We start from the raw sequence: 15221 nt of genomic DNA, 5'->3' as shown, positions 1-15221 counted from the left end.
GGAAGCATGAATACAGGAATTAAATTGAGAAGATGAGAATTCAAATTTCTGCTTGGCTACAATGCTTGCTGTTTAAGTTTGGGGCTGGTCACCCTTGCTCAGAACTGGCCAACCTCACAGAATAGTGATAGGGATGCGGAGTGAACCGGGGTGGGGTGGGGGAGTGAATAAATGAGGCAAGCTATATCTACCCACAAAGGGGCTGGCTCAGAGTAAGTTGGTGCCTGAGGCAAGAGGGAATAAGTCCTTCTCCTCTTCATTTCCTTTAAGATTGCGGAAGCCCAATGAACAGGAGCTGTGCAAGAGCCCTTAACAGCAACCCCCATAATATATTATACCACCTTAACCCACAGAGACACCCCCTCTCCACCAACATGCCTTGCCAGCCGAGGCTCAGGGCAGAGAGTGAATTTGGCCAACAGCACAAAAGAGGTTCAAGTTGTTGGATTTTTATTTTTTAAAAAAACATCTGAACACACAGAGCGACAAGACAGCCCAACATTGCTAAGATGGAACAAGGTTGTCCAGATGGCCAGAGGCAGGAGTGTCCCCCTCTGTGTGGAAATGCCGCAAGTGTCAAGTGAGCCAAGGACTCCCAGACGGAGCTTCAGAGAAAGGCAGAAGGGCAAGAAAAGTCTTTCTCCCTGCTCTGCTGTGGAGAGCAGGACCAGCTAAGGCGTCTCAATCGGTGGCGTCTTCTTAGCGAGACTGCTTGCCACAACCACTGCTGGGCAACACAGCTCCCAACAGATGGTTTTGTTTTCACACCGTGTCGGAGTCAAGCAAGGAACATCCAGACTCATTCTGCATGCTAACATTCAGGCTTCTTACTAATTGCTGGCAAAACCTTTCACACATGCCCTCCCTCCTATTGCAGATGCTGGTTCAATAACTAAATGGGGGGGGGGTGAACAATAATTTAAGAGTGCTGAAACCCACTTCTCCACCCACCCTTTAAAAATACAGACATGCACACTCGCTTTCTCTCTGCTGTCGCCATCTTGTTCACAGGACAAACAGGCATACAAAATGCACTGTTCACTCCACACGCCCAGCCTGCAGGAATTCAGTGCTGCCCTGGGATCTGTTTGGGCCAAGCTGCTGGTGAAAGGTTTCTGGAGAGCTGCATTTGGGAAATGGTGGAAGGGGAGAGTTTAGCCATGGTCAGGAGCCCTTTCACTCTTGCTACCCATGCTGGGTTTAGGCAAGAAAGAAAGAAAAAAAAAAGGCACCACTTTCATCTCAGAAGAAGGAAGCGTTGTAATGGCAAAGAGAGGAGGCTTTGTAATGAATGGGAAAGGATTTCCTGAGCCACTTGGGAGCCCCCCAAAGCAGCTCAGCTCAGCTCGGTACCACTGCTTCCTTGGCTGTCCTGGCTGATGATGCTGATACGTTTTCTGCGCCGGACTTCTTGGTCCTGCTAGGAGCAAGAAAAGAAGACAAAAGGTTTTCACTCACACTGTTAGGCCCCAGAGGTCACAGACAATGGGTTCCCCTCTGGGCTCTGCCGTCCAGGGCCAAAAGCTCAGATGTAAGGGGGGGGGGGAGGAAGCATGAGCTGCATGCCTCTTGAGCTTCTTGGGAGTGTGCTGTGTGCAATTTGGCATCGTTAAGACTGTAAAAAGCAGAACCCTGCTGGATCACACACCCCCCCACCAAGAGTGAGGAGCTGCTGAACCTGGCTCATTTGACATTCTCACCTGGGAAGTGGTCTCCCTGCCAAAGCCCTGTTGCTTGGTCTTACCCTGCCAGAGCCAAGCAACTTGCCAGAGGAGGAGAAGGGGGAGAGTTTCTTTGCTGAGTGGGGAGAAAGAGAAGCCTCTTTCTCCTAGCACAGCACAGGGGAGCAGAGCACAGAGAGGGGCGGGGAGAGGGAGAGAGAAAGAGAAAGCGCAGGGTGGTGGTACAAAGGTGGCCTACTTTTGCCTCTGCCCATGAGCATCCCAGGTATGTTGCCCCTGACAGAATAAATTTCTCAACGCAAGGCAGCTCCCTGGCCCCAATCTAGGTCAGCATCCTGATTTTTCTAGCTGTTATATCAACCTGTGTTCAGTGGGTGATGCAGGGTAGAATTGTTTGGAGAGAGGGAGAAGGGGAAAAAACTTCTGTCTCTCGCCACGTACTACACATAACACCTACCATCTCTATCATGTTTCTCTGTCAGATATCTTTTCCCAAGTTCAAAAAACTTGCTTCAGCCTCTAGTCACTGGGAAGGTACTTCAAGCAGCCCACAATTGCAGATTTCATTTTTGTAAAAAAATAACACCTCTCATAGGTACACATTAGTTTCTAGTCCTCATAATTGCAAAGGTAAATGCAGCCACATCTGAGCTACCCTACTGTTGCCTCTACTCCTTATAGGTTTAGAGCGGTGTGTGTGTGTGTGTAGTTTTTCACTAGATATAGCTCACACAGTAGCAAGTGTGTCTTCACAGCTCTAAAGGTCACAAAGCAGCATAACAGGAACAGAATTCTACCCTTTCCATCTCTGAATCCCACTCCTAGAACATGTTATAAGATATAAAATAAAGATTACCCCTGAATGTTTACAGAGTATTTTTTCCCTTGCAACTGAGGAGCCAGTGGAAGCCTTCTAGTCAAGTAATGATGTCTAAGACCCCTTTTGGCAAGATAAGCTCCACCTCCCTTTGTATTGGCTCCACTGCATTATGGGAAGACAGTGGCCAAACCAGTAGGGCCCAGGGGAGCTCTTACGGAGTCGGAGTCGTCTTCAGTGTGGTTGCTCAGGAAATTGACATAGTCGTCCTTGTGGCTGCCGAGAACTTCCTCCTCATACTCCGTCTGATAGTCGGACTCATCTGAACAGAAGGCAGGTAAGGGGGAGAGACTCATTCAGCCCAGAGGTGGGGGAAGGCACAGATGGTTTCCCCATGATGTGGGGTGAAGCACCTGCCTCAGGTGAAGGAAGCACAAGAGGCAGCCCTCTGCCTGCCCAACTGCTTCCACTGCCACCAAGAGGAAGGTGTTCCAGTGTGTGCCAAGAGGAAGGTGTTCCAGTGTGTGTCTTCCCCGCCAAATGAATGGCAACACTTTGAGGTGCACCCTGGCTCCCACTGAGCTTGGCAAGGGCTGGTGGTGGAAGTCAGGTGCAGTTTAGTGGGCTGGGAGGTGGCAATTCCTGTTTCATCTCAAGCGGCAAGATGGCTGGGTCACCTGTGGGGGAGGGGACAGCAGGAAAAGCAGGAACCCAAGGGCTACGTGGATGGGCATCGCCCACCTGCCTCAACCCTCCCCCTAAAAACATGAACAGATTTCCTGGGGATCCTTGAGCAACAAACACAACAAAGAAAGGAACTGAAGTTTTGGTTTTTGGTGCAGCCATGATTCCCACCCGCAACTCACCATCCACAATGACAGCCTTGACTGGCTCAATTCGGGAGACAATTTCCGCCAGGTCTGTGAAAGAAGTTGTGGGACAGGTCACTACCTGGAAAAGAAGAGATGGATGCTTAAGAAGAGCCTGGCTTCTGGGTCAGGCCAGTGGCCCGTCTCATCAAGCATCCTGTTCGCACAGTGGCCAACCAGATGCCCCAAAGAGGAAGCTCCCAAAGTGCACCTGAGTGCAGCTGCCCTCTGCCCGCTGACACTTGTTCATGCTGCCACCGCCAAGGGTGTCTTCATCCATTACGTTCTTTATTGTTATTAATTCAATTTATTAGTTGCTTGACACACGTGAAGAGCCTCCAAGCGGCTTTCAGAATTTTAAAAGCAGAAAGCATGACATAAGATTGCAAGGAAAGAGCACTGCATTACAATGAAATAACAAAAAAAAAATCCCAAAGAAAGCCTGAAGCTGATAAAGCAGCAGCAAAAACAACAGCATCAACAGGCAGCAAAGTATTATGATGTGTCAAGTGCTTGTGAGACAAGAGGTTTCACCTGGAGCCAAAAAGGTGTTTGTGATAGCGCCACACTGACCTCCCTGGAGAGAGTGTTCTACAGGCAGGGGAGCCACAACTGAAAAGGCCCTTCCCCTTGTTGCACCCCAGTGTGAGAGCCAGTGATGGTGCAGCTGGACTAGGACTTGGGAGACCAGGGTTCCCACTCTGTCATGAAGCTCACCGACTATGACCTTGAGGCAGTCACCGCCTCTCAGCTGCACCCACCTCACAGGGTTGTTGTGGGGATTAAATGAAGAGAGCGGAGAACGCTGGATGACACCTTGAGTGCCTTGGAGAATAAGGTTTGATATAAAGGCAAGAAATGAAAATAAGATGATAAACCCTCTGAACCTCCCTCAGAGGAGGCACCTGGGGGAAGGCCTCTTATGAATATATTCCCCGCCCCCCAGCAATTATAATAGCATGCTCAACCTCATGCTGGAAAATGAAGCCTAACAGGGAGGGCTGGGGCAGTGCAGGGACTAGGAGACTGAAAGTGATACGTGAAAAATGTCATCTGCTACGAGCTCACTAGGATGCTTCGGGTGCATGGCACAAGGGATAGGAGTTGCGAGCTGAAACATCTGGAGGGCACCAGGTTGGGTGAAGGCTGTACTCCTGACCCAGCTGCTCCTCTGCCCCTATCTAGGAGACTGGAAGAGGGAGCGCTTGAGCCAAGCCACACAGAGCCATGGCAATGCCAGAGGGCCAGGGTCAGATGCCCTGCAGCGGAGGAAGGGAACATCTGGTTGTAGGAGCATTAATTAAAGGCTGCCAGCCCAAGAGTCACTAAATCTTAAAAATAGTTACAGAGGCCACTCCGCTGGCTGGCTGAGAGCTATTGAACTGAGCCACGAGGCAGTGAGATCAATCCCCTGCCACAAAGGGCAGGTCCTTTAATGAGATATGTTATCTCCGTATTACAGCGGACATTCAAAATGTGGTGACTCAACGCTCCAATCCAGGGCACATTGTTCACTGTCAGAGGGATGCCGGAGAATGCTGACAGTCAACGGCATTCGCTTGCACATATAAAAAAATTGAAAACAAGCATGAAGGGTGCGGGGGAGGAGAATATATTTTACATATCTAGGTTTGAGTTGCCACTAAATTTATATTGGATTGTCAATATTCATGCACTGCATACAGGGCTGTGTTATTCAGCAATTCTGAAGAAGTCACGACATTTTTACTTCTTTGATGTAGAAGACATGGGAGATTGAAAGCAGATTCTCATCTTCCTGAGAACCCAGCGCAGCAGGTTCTAACATCTCCTTTATAAAAAAGGAGCAACTTTCTAGATCTCATGGCTGTGAAGATAAGCCATTTCAGAAGCCAAAGGGTAGCTCAAAGAGATCCCTAGCAACTAGGGCTCTAAGGCTTTGCCCCTCCCTCCCTTAACTATTCAGGATAAATGATGCAAGGTAAGATAAATTTTACAAAGTTGCTCAATGTGAACAATGTGTTATAAAATTAAGCATTTCTTGGCATAAAAATCTGATTGGGCATGGAACTTATTTTTAGCATTAATTATGCCATGCCCTACAACACACAGCCAGTGGAACCAGCTGCCACTGGATCAGCTCCGGTGCAAGGCAGCCCCCATTTCCCTGCTGGTGTGTCTAGCTAGTTGTATATTGGGTGACTTTCCAGGTCTCCATTTCATTTCCATGGTACTCTGTCTGGGGCCTGCTCTTAACAGTCAAAGGGGTGGCAGGAGGCTGAGCCTGCAGGAGACCCCTGGCAACCGGATGAGTCACAACCGGCAAAGAGGGAAGCACACAGGAGATGCTGCAATCACTTAAATAATTATGTTCCCTAAACCCAGAAGCAGTTATGGAGAGACGGGGTGGAAGAGTGGAGAATCCACAAGACATTCAAGCCTCTTTGAGATATGGTGCAAATATGCACCATACATTGAAAGCACATTGCTTTTCCCAAAGAATCCTGCAAACTGTAGGTTAAGGGTGTTGGGAACTGTAGTTCTCTGGGGAGTAAACTACAGCTCATGATTCTTCGGGGGGAAGCCATGTGCTTTCAATGGGTTAGGCTACTTTAACCCACAGAGAAAATTAGATCACTTGGGGCATCAGCCTCTTTCCCTGTCTACTTTATCCTACCATGACTGAAAGAGATTGAATGAAAGCTCTCTCTTCACAGCACCTCCTGTGCACCATGTTCAATTAACGGAGGTGCGTAAAGCCAGATGCTCTCAACAGCAGCCTCTCAAGCGTGCAGCTCCCTATGGAGATTCAGAGCCCTGAGTTCTGCAGGGAAGACCTGTAGCTAAATCAAGAGAAGGGTGAGGTGTTTATCTTTTGTATTTTAAAAACTCAGTTTTAAAATGAGATCTCCACCCCACCCCACCCATCATTCTAAACACAATCTATTGCTACTTGCTGTAAGCCTCCAGAGATAGTGCAGAATACACAAAGAAGAATTTATTTGTTTGTTTACTCTGAATCTCTGCCTGCTTTTCAAAACAAGACCATGTCAGAAGGTAGCTTGCAATTAGATGTCTGTGATAATATTTATTTATTTACATACATACTTACTCCTTTTATATCCCACCTTTTTTCTCCAAGGAGTTCTCCCCTTCCTCATTTAATTCCCACAACAACCCTGGGAGGTGGCTTAGGCTGGGAGGCAATGACAGTCCCAAGGTCACACAGTGACCTTTATGGACGAGTGGGGATTTGAACCCGGGTCTCCCAGGTCCTAGCCTCACACTCTAACACTACTGCACCACACTGGCTTTGTAAGTCGGGGATGTGTTAGTGCGTTGGTTCAACACAGGCTCTTAAGGCAATCAGTGACATGGTCCAGCAGGTGAAACTGGTCTGTTAAAGTGAATGGGGCATTGCCCCACCAACCACAATCAGCCCTCACCTGCCTGCCTTCTTACTTACAGCCAATCAGTGGCTGGCTCCACCTACTGTTGGTCTCCCTGCCTTCTCAAGGGATGCCAGTCGCCATTGCAATCCAGGATCTTCTCTCCAGAGGACCCAAGAGGCATATTTAAAAACAAACAAACCCTCTGCCATAAAACCACTATGAGCTTTGTGAAGCAATCATGTTAGGAGAGCAATAATTTGAAAAAGGACGCTAGGAAGAGCCACTGGGATACTCACTCCTGGAAGCTTGGATTTGCAGAGTTCCTGTCTGTCCTTCAGCATCTTGTCCAGGACACCACTCCTGCACCAGACATTAAATACTGTTCTCCCGTGTTGATAGCCCACCTCCTGGAAGGAAGGAAGGAAGGAAGGAAGGAAGGAAGGAAGGAAGGAAGGAAGGAAACCATCAGCCACTGTAGCTAAGCTGGTTTCCTGTGGCAGCCCCAGAAGACAGAAATGGAGTCCATTTGCCTCATGGCTCTTCTGAAATGTGTTGCTGAACTATGTTAAGAAGAAAAAGGTCTCTGTTGCAAAGACTCTTGCTCACAAGCCTGTTGCTATAAGCCCCTTTTGCATGGGACTGGGACATGTGGGGTGGCTCCAATGCTTGCTGATGGCTCTTTGATGAATTCAAAATAGCTCTATTTTTTATAACTGGTTGCTGGCAAGTTTCTCACTGGAATGTTTTTCAGCTATTAAGACTGGTTTTATTGGATTAATCTATTTAAAGAATTTTAATCCTGATCCTTGGGGTTACTTTAAAGATAAAATAAAAAGCGGGGGCATTCCCTCTCATCAGGCTAATAAACTAAAAAGGCATGACATACGGGGGGGGGGAATCTTGTGACAAGTAAGTAATTTGAGGCCCCCCAGCCAAGAAGGCACCCCTCTCCCCCACTGCCTTAGCTTCCTCTGACCCCAACGCACACAGATTTCATCAAACTTCCCGAAGTCCAAGGTGCCATAGCGATCGATGGGTGGCCGGATGTATTCGCAGTATTCGCTGCTCTTGACCATCTCCAGCTGCCGGACACAGCACACGTAGGCAAGCCGGGTCTGGATCTCGGCCATGTTCAGCACCTGCCAAAATCGTCAAGTATCATTAAGCTCCCACAAAAGAATGGGCAGCACCACCCATCTTGGCTGACCAAAATTCTAACTTCTATAACCTCCCACCCCCCAAACCCTGGGAATTTGTTTAGTGAGTGTGCTATAAATCAGGCATAGAGAACATCAGCCCTCCAGATGTTGCCTAACAACAACCAGTCATTCCTGGCTATACCTGCTGTGGATGATGGGTGTTGCAGTTTATCTACACAGGAATTGTCATGGTAGAGCCTTAATCCCTTTAATGAAAGTAATTCTCAGAGGACTGCAACTCTAGGCATGGAGCCATGACATTTAAAGCAGGTTTGAAACTGGCTTGTGTGGGTGGGTAGTGAAGACATGGCTACTCTGTCAGATATTTAGTGCCATGGCACAACATACACAGGCTACAACCATGTCTGTCTGGCCTCATCATGGCACGGTGTGGAGGAAAGCAGCATGTATGGCCTTATTTTCCATCTGTGCAATCAAAGCTTTGAAGGGTCATTGTGAACTCTAATGCAGCCTTGCAAATATATTATCACAAATGGTCACTAGCTCAGAAAGAAATTATAACAACCAGCCCAAATCTGTGTTGGGAAAATTAAAAGGCATAGTTCTCTTTCAGGCTGTTAAAAACCTTTCCAGGTATAACACTAAAAAAGCCCCCACCAAACCACCAAACCTTTACCTGATCCCCTGGAATCAACCACAAGTTGCCACAGATGATTGGGCTAGCAGCTATTTAGGGGCAATTCTATCCTAGGCATACCTTCACTTTCTCCACCAAGGGGTTCCACCGCTTCCACAGCAGCCACCAGCCAGAGAGTGCATCGCCATAATTGGTGAGGTTTGTCTCATCCCTGCTCCCCACATCAATGGCAATGACCACCTTTGCCCCCATAGACCTAGCAACATCCGCTGTCAAGGTGACAAAAACAAAGAATCATCCCCTGCTCTCTACCATACCCTGCCCCCTTCCTAGAACACCTTCTACTCTGCTTTCTGGGCAGCCTACTGCTTGGCATGAGTTCATTATTTCTGGCAGGGTCTTTGCCACACATCATCCATGCTGGACATTTGTGGGCGCTGCTCCAAGGAGGGCAATTTTACCTTCCAAAATGCTCTCAGAAGATTCTTTCCCTCTCAGCAGAATTAGGGTAATTTATAGGTCTTCTTTGTTCCAGTAATTCACTTCTAAACCCAAACATGAAAAAGCATTTCTCCTCCTGACGGGAGAAAGAAAAGGCCCTTTGCAGAGAACAGTGACTCAGTATCCCTCAGGGAGGCGAGGGTGAGAAGACAAGAGGAACAGCGAAGTGAAAGAGGCCCACAAAATTGTGACAGGTATGTCATTTTCGATTCCACTTGGTGGAGAAGATGCTCAGCAGGGTTTAAAGGCTACCAGGGTATGTTGTACCTGGAACATCACTGTGAGCGGTCAGGAGACATTTGGATAAGCCTACTTGTACCCTCCCTTTCCCTGCTCCATTTTTCAGAGTGGGGTGGGAATTGAGTTTTATATAAAAAGGAGGAAACACTTTAAAAAGTATTAATTTTAGATGCTTCCATACTGGCATGTTTCAAGAGCACTCAGCATTGCTATTTATTCCTCTTAACCACAACAAAGTTGAGGGCTGGTGTGATGAAAGTGTCAGACTGGTAATGCAGAGACCTGGGTTCAAATAATCACTTGGACACATGAAGCTCATAGCATGAACCATTGGGACAATCACTCTGCCTAATCCACCCCACAAGGTTTGTTGTGACGATAAAACAGGGAAAGAGAGGGAGCCCATAGGGAGAGATTGGGAACTTCAGTAGCCCTCCATATGTTACTGGACTACAACTCCCATCAACCCCTGACCATTGGCTGTACTAGTGGGCATTGGAGGGAGTTGCAGACCAACAATGACTGGTGTGTTGGTGATGGCTGGGTTAGAGTGTTGGAATAGGAACAAGGGGACCCTGCATTTGAATCCCCACTCAATCATAAAGTTCACTAAATGATCTAGAGCCAATCTCTCACATAAACACACAGTTTTTCCTTTGGCTAACCTTCTTTCATAGGGTTTTGAATACATCAACAATAGCCGACTTTAGGCTGAGCCTTATAAAGGAGCAGCAGTTCGGTCCCAGCTGCAAACCCTGCCTTCGTTGAAAGGTGCCTTTTGATGGTAAAGGGGGCCTATCCTCCTCCAGTAAGATGGCATGGGGAAGACTCTGAACACAAAAAGAGCCCTCCTGGATCAAGCCAATGGCCCATTCAGTCCAGCATCCTGTTCTCACAGTGGCCAAGCTGGTGCCCATGGGAAACTCTGGTTGTACTGAGGCTTCTGTGATGGGAGTCCTCTGAGTCAGAGAACTGGGCAAGGAAGCATCCCTGGGCTGGAGGGGAACAGGTACCACACTCAACTTGTGTGTGTGTGTGTTTTGTGTGCAGCTGCGCTCCTTACTCAGAGTCTTCAATCTTATTCAGGAACCTGCTCTCATTTCCCTGGCTGCAAACTTGTTTCTGAAAAGACTGGGTGGGTGAAAGTTAAAGGGGACACCTATCACAAATATTTGGGGTGTTGGGGATCAGCAGGGACACAAAGCCCACACATTGAACCAGGCAGCTTTAAAAAAGGAAGCAATTAGAGCCTCTGTACAGTTTGATCTTCTCTTCCCACCATATGTAAGTCTCAAAATTTGAATTTATGTCTCCACGAGTTGCAACCCCCCCCCCCAATAAATTCAGGGGTTGGGGCTAGAAGTAGGATCCGGCTGCAAATAAGCAGAAAATAGGTTGCAGTTACATCAGTACCTGGGAGGTTGTTGATGTAGCCTCCGTCCATCAGGAGATGCCCGTCTTTTGGATCGCAGAGGGGGGGCAAGTAGCCGGAAAGTGACATGCTGGCCCGGATGTACCGCCACAGGCAGCCTGCCAGGGGGGAAGTCAGAGAAAGGATCCATCTTCTCTGAAGGAAAAGCAGCAGCAGCCAAACTGCTCCTCTCTAACCCAACCAGCCCCACTTCTTGAGTGCAACAGCAGCTTTCCCCACTTGTGATTCCTGGCAACTGACATTCAGAGACGCACTGCCTCTGATAGTGGGGAGAGAACATAGCCAACATAGCCTGAGACCCAGCCCTCGAATGCATCTGTGGGAACTTCAAACCTATGTTGTAAGTACAGTGGGAAAGTGGTCCAAAGGCTTCAGCTGCTTTAAATGAGACAAGCACTGTGAGCCCTTCACAGATATACTTACCATCTGTGTGGACTCTCATTGCTGAGGCAGTGATATCTGTTGTGATGATGAAGTAAGGAATCCAAAGATCCTACAGCACAGAAAACAACTTGTTTTAAAACGCCAATTCCCAAACTGTGTGTGTGAGCGCACCCTGAGAAATAAATTAGTATTAAAAAATATTTAAAAACCCAAAGCGGCAGATAGACCCAACCAAACAGGAATCTGTTGGTTAGACCTCTGCATGAGTCGCAGGAAGCAGGGCAGGCCAATCAGCTTTTGCCAAAGTCAAATTGCTTCTACATATTTTTGGGACTGGGTACAACTGACTAAACACTTCCAGTGGGGAGATCCAGCAAATAAACTCATTTCATCATTCCCCCCAAGCATCAACATCATTAATGAAAGTGACAAGCATGACATGGTCTCTTCAGAATGCCTGTGTATGCCTTCCAATCTGGAGGCACACCTAGGTTAGAGAGTCATGCAGAAAAATAGCATGCCCTTTGAGTGTTGGTAGTTGCTTCTTCTACACTTGTAAACTATTTCCAAGTATAAAAAGCACACCTCCAGTTTTAATTCTATTGGGGAAATGTGTGTCTACCAAAAAACAGTGTGGAGCGTTCTTGCCGAGGGCTCCAGCAGCCAATTATGATCTCCTCTAGGATACTCTATTCAGTGGCGTAGCGTGGGGGGTGCAAGGGGGGCAGGCCGCACCGGGCGCAACATCTGGGGGGGGCGCTCGCTGCCTCCGGAGTCGCCGAAGAGCCTCGGGCGCAGGCTGTAGCAGAGCCGCATGTCTCGCGGCGCCTGGCTGAAGGCGCCCGGCAGGCAGCGGCTCTCAGCGCTCGCAGCGGAGGACGCGCCAGGCAGCCCCTCCTCACAGCCCCGCCTCCTCCGCTGCTGCTGCAGCTGCTGGGCCGTTGCATTTTCCTCGCCTCTCTGCTCCCCTCCTCCTCCGGGCAAGCGGCGTCGTTTGGGCAGCAGCGCCAGCGGCAACTCGCAGGTTAGGGAGTAGGGGGGGCGCAAATTACGTGCCTTGCCCCGGGTTAGGGGGCGCAAATTACTTGCGTTGCCCCGGGTGCTGACAACTCACGCTACGCCGCTGACACTATTTCATCCCCCGTGTTTTCCACCACCCTTCTGTCAGTCAGCATTCTGTAGCCGCTGAGCACACTTAGGCCTCATTGGGTTGTTGTTTTTTTGTCCCCAACCCACCCACCAGATTTTGTTGTATCTGTGAATCTTGAGCCCTTGCTGAGCCTTCCCCTCTTGCACATGGGTGGAGCAGTTCCGGCTATGTTCACTTTGGTACTCACACATAAACAATAGAAATAGAAATAGAGGGAGGATTATTAAAGCAATCCTCTTGACATTTCCTGGCATTTCTGAATGGGAGAAGCAACATTTATCTTTGCAAGAGATAAACAACTGAGAACTGGAAGCCACAGGAAAGCATCCTTGACAAGAGGAGATGGACTTAAAATGTGATCCTGAAATAAACTTGGATGGAGAAGCATTGGGAATGCGCATGCTGACTGCTCAAAATCTCCTTAAGCAAGAGCCAATTGGGGCAGGGGGAGGGGGAGGACATATATAAAGGAACATCAGTACAGAGCTGGATTAGTGCGCGCACAGAGGCACAATCTGGGTTGGAACAACTTAAATCCATCCCTGCATGATGAACTTTAGCCCCCTTCCAAGACCACACACCAATATATTATAAGGATTCTTCCTTACAGCTATAGAGAGGATCAAGAAATTCAAAGCTGGGCTGATTAAGCACTGGCAGTGGCTACATAATCTGTAGCAGCAAAAAAAAAAAAAGTCGGAAATGGAGGATACTATCTGTGGGCATGTTTCAAACACCAGAGATGCTTCTGCAGGGCACATCTGTAACAACAACCGTAAGGCAGAAGTGGTGTGTCTCCTCCCCATCCCTGCACACACATCTGAGTTGCATGTGCTTACACTGATAACCACACAAAGTGTAGTTTACTTACTACCCAGCTTGCTGCAAAGGCAACAACTCCAACATAAAGTGGGTTAAACCCATAAGTTTAACAAGGGCTCAAGTTTCATTTCTTCCCCCCACCCCCCACCCCCATGGAAACAATGACTGGTCTGTAACACACTGATGAGTGTTGCTTGTTTGGTAGGGAAAGCTTCTAAAGGCAGGGGTGAAACAGGGCTTTCTTGGGTAAAAAGTAAAAGAGGGAATGGATGATGATGGTGGTGATGATGATGACAAGTGTGGCATATTGGCTAGAGTGCTGGACCAGGGCCTGGGAAACCAGGGTCCAAATTCCCACTCAGCCATGAAGTACACTGAGTGACCTTGGCCCAGTCACTCCCTCTCAGTCTAACCCACTCCTCAGGGTTGTTCTGGGGATTAAATGAGGAGGGGAAGAAACACGTGTGCCATCTTGAGCTCTTTGGAGAAGATGGGATATAAATGCAATAACAAACAAACAAATAAATGATAAAATATTGGGGGGGGGGGGAGTAGCTCAGAGAGGGGATCAGCTGAAAGATGTGTTGGTATCATATTGTGGTGTTGAAAGAGGCTAAAGCAGCCACTTGGTTCTGTGGTTCTAAAACAAACTTGTCCAACATCAGGTCCATAGATGCTGTTGGGTCTACAACTTCCATCACAGGCGGGATTGTTATTGCCACAGTGGTGGGCTTTTTCACTAGTGTCATCTGTGTAGAATCAAAGGTGAAAATGTTCCAGAAGCCCTGCAAACACCATATTGGTAGTCAGGATAATCCTGAAAATAACTGGTAGTTGTTGCAAGGATTAGCTCACATTACTTGCTTTGATAAACACTAATTGGCTTGCTTTGATGCCATGCTTATCTGTGGGCTTTGGAAGCTTGGTTCGTGGCCTAGGGAGGGGAGCTAGCTGTGAGACTTGGATGCTTGCCACCTTTGCCTTCATCAGCAGGTGGACTGATGGAAGATTCTGGCTAAACTGACATATTCTGTCTTTTGTATAAGTAACGCTTAACATATTAGCACTTTGCAGACAAGTCAAGATGGCATTTCACTGCTGCAGTGACCGACCTGCGTATGAAACAGCAGTGGGGCTTTACAGGCTGCTTTGTAAGTTTCCACCCTTCTTTAATAAAGCACCAGAACTGGCTATTTTGGCATCCTTCTTTGGTATCCCTGCATCACACCACCCACACAGGCGGGTTCAGAACAGAACCCAACTCCCAAGACTGGTTGGAAAGTGAGTTGGATTAATCAGTCAGTCTATTCGTTCATCTAGCTCAGTTTCATTTACCCTGACTAGCAGCAGCTCTCTGAGGTTTCAGAGAGGGGGTCTCTTTCAGTCCTACCTGGAGATGCCATCGGGGATTAAACCTGGAATGCAAAGCTGATGCACTACCTGCTGGATGCAAAGCTGATGCACTACCACCGAGCGTTGGCTCCTTCCCTTGTACAATAGCTTACTGGGAGATGCCAGCCCAACCTCGTAAGCCTGTTGTAGTCTTCTGTTCGCACTCTGGTTGGCCACCACCAGAGTGTCACGCTTTGCCATGCTTGCAGCACACATCACTTACTTCGATCTGCTTGTCTTTGAAGATGTTACAGACGCCATTATTGAAGGAGGCTCCGGAGAACATGGAGGTGATTGGATATGTCAAGTCCAGGATTGTCCGGAACATTGAATTCATATTCTAAAGAGAAGTCAAGGCTACCTTTTATATTGAGAAAGAACACCAAAAACCCAGCTGAGATAAAATCCCCTCCACCTAAACTAATGAGGTGCAAAGAGTTTGAAACTTTCTACCCTAACAGAATCACGAGGCACTGATGAGTCTACAGAGGATTCTGGGACATATTTCAGAGCATCCATGCTGTTAGAGGGGCAGCCTATGACATCTGAATACCCCCGTGTGTGAACCTAGTGCACCCAGAATGCACTCAACCACCATCATCCCTTGCATGCCTGGCAAGCTGATACAATCTGGATAAATTTGCTCTCTGTTACAGATATTTTTCATCGGAGACACTGTGAAAGTTTCCCCAAAGAACCCAGCTTCTCTGGCAGACTGTTTTAGAACTCCAGGTCTTAAGCAATATTAAAAGCAATCTATGAAA

At 48.0% G+C, this 15221-nt stretch overlaps 1 protein-coding gene across 2 annotated transcripts; it reads right to left on the bottom strand.

Annotated features, from left to right (window-relative positions):
* Positions 1 to 433: 433 nt before the first annotated feature.
* Positions 434 to 14831, bottom strand: LOC309523671 (patatin-like phospholipase domain-containing protein 7). Of its 2 annotated transcripts, none has more exons than XM_082207652.1 (9): positions 14681 to 14831; positions 11133 to 11202; positions 10691 to 10807; positions 8657 to 8805; positions 7726 to 7878; positions 7036 to 7146; positions 3366 to 3450; positions 2718 to 2821; positions 434 to 1420 (listed from the first exon to the last, which is right to left on the bottom strand). In XM_082207652.1, the coding sequence occupies exons 1-9, from the start codon at positions 14792 to 14794 to the stop codon at positions 1337 to 1339; spliced, it is 987 nt and encodes a 328-aa protein (XP_082063778.1). In that variant the 5' UTR covers positions 14795 to 14831; the 3' UTR covers positions 434 to 1336. The 2 variants fall into 2 exon arrangements, with proteins under 2 accessions (XP_082063778.1, XP_082063779.1); XM_082207653.1 differs by having other exon boundaries at positions 434 to 1417.
* Between the last annotated feature and the right edge of the window lie 390 nt (positions 14832 to 15221).

Source organism: Podarcis vaucheri (genome assembly GCF_965113315.1).
Source record: "Podarcis vaucheri genome assembly, chromosome: Z".
NCBI lineage: Eukaryota > Metazoa > Chordata > Lepidosauria > Squamata > Lacertidae > Podarcis > Podarcis vaucheri.
The sequence above is the reverse complement of the archived record's forward strand: the minus strand, read 5'-3'. Positions and strand labels throughout refer to the sequence as shown.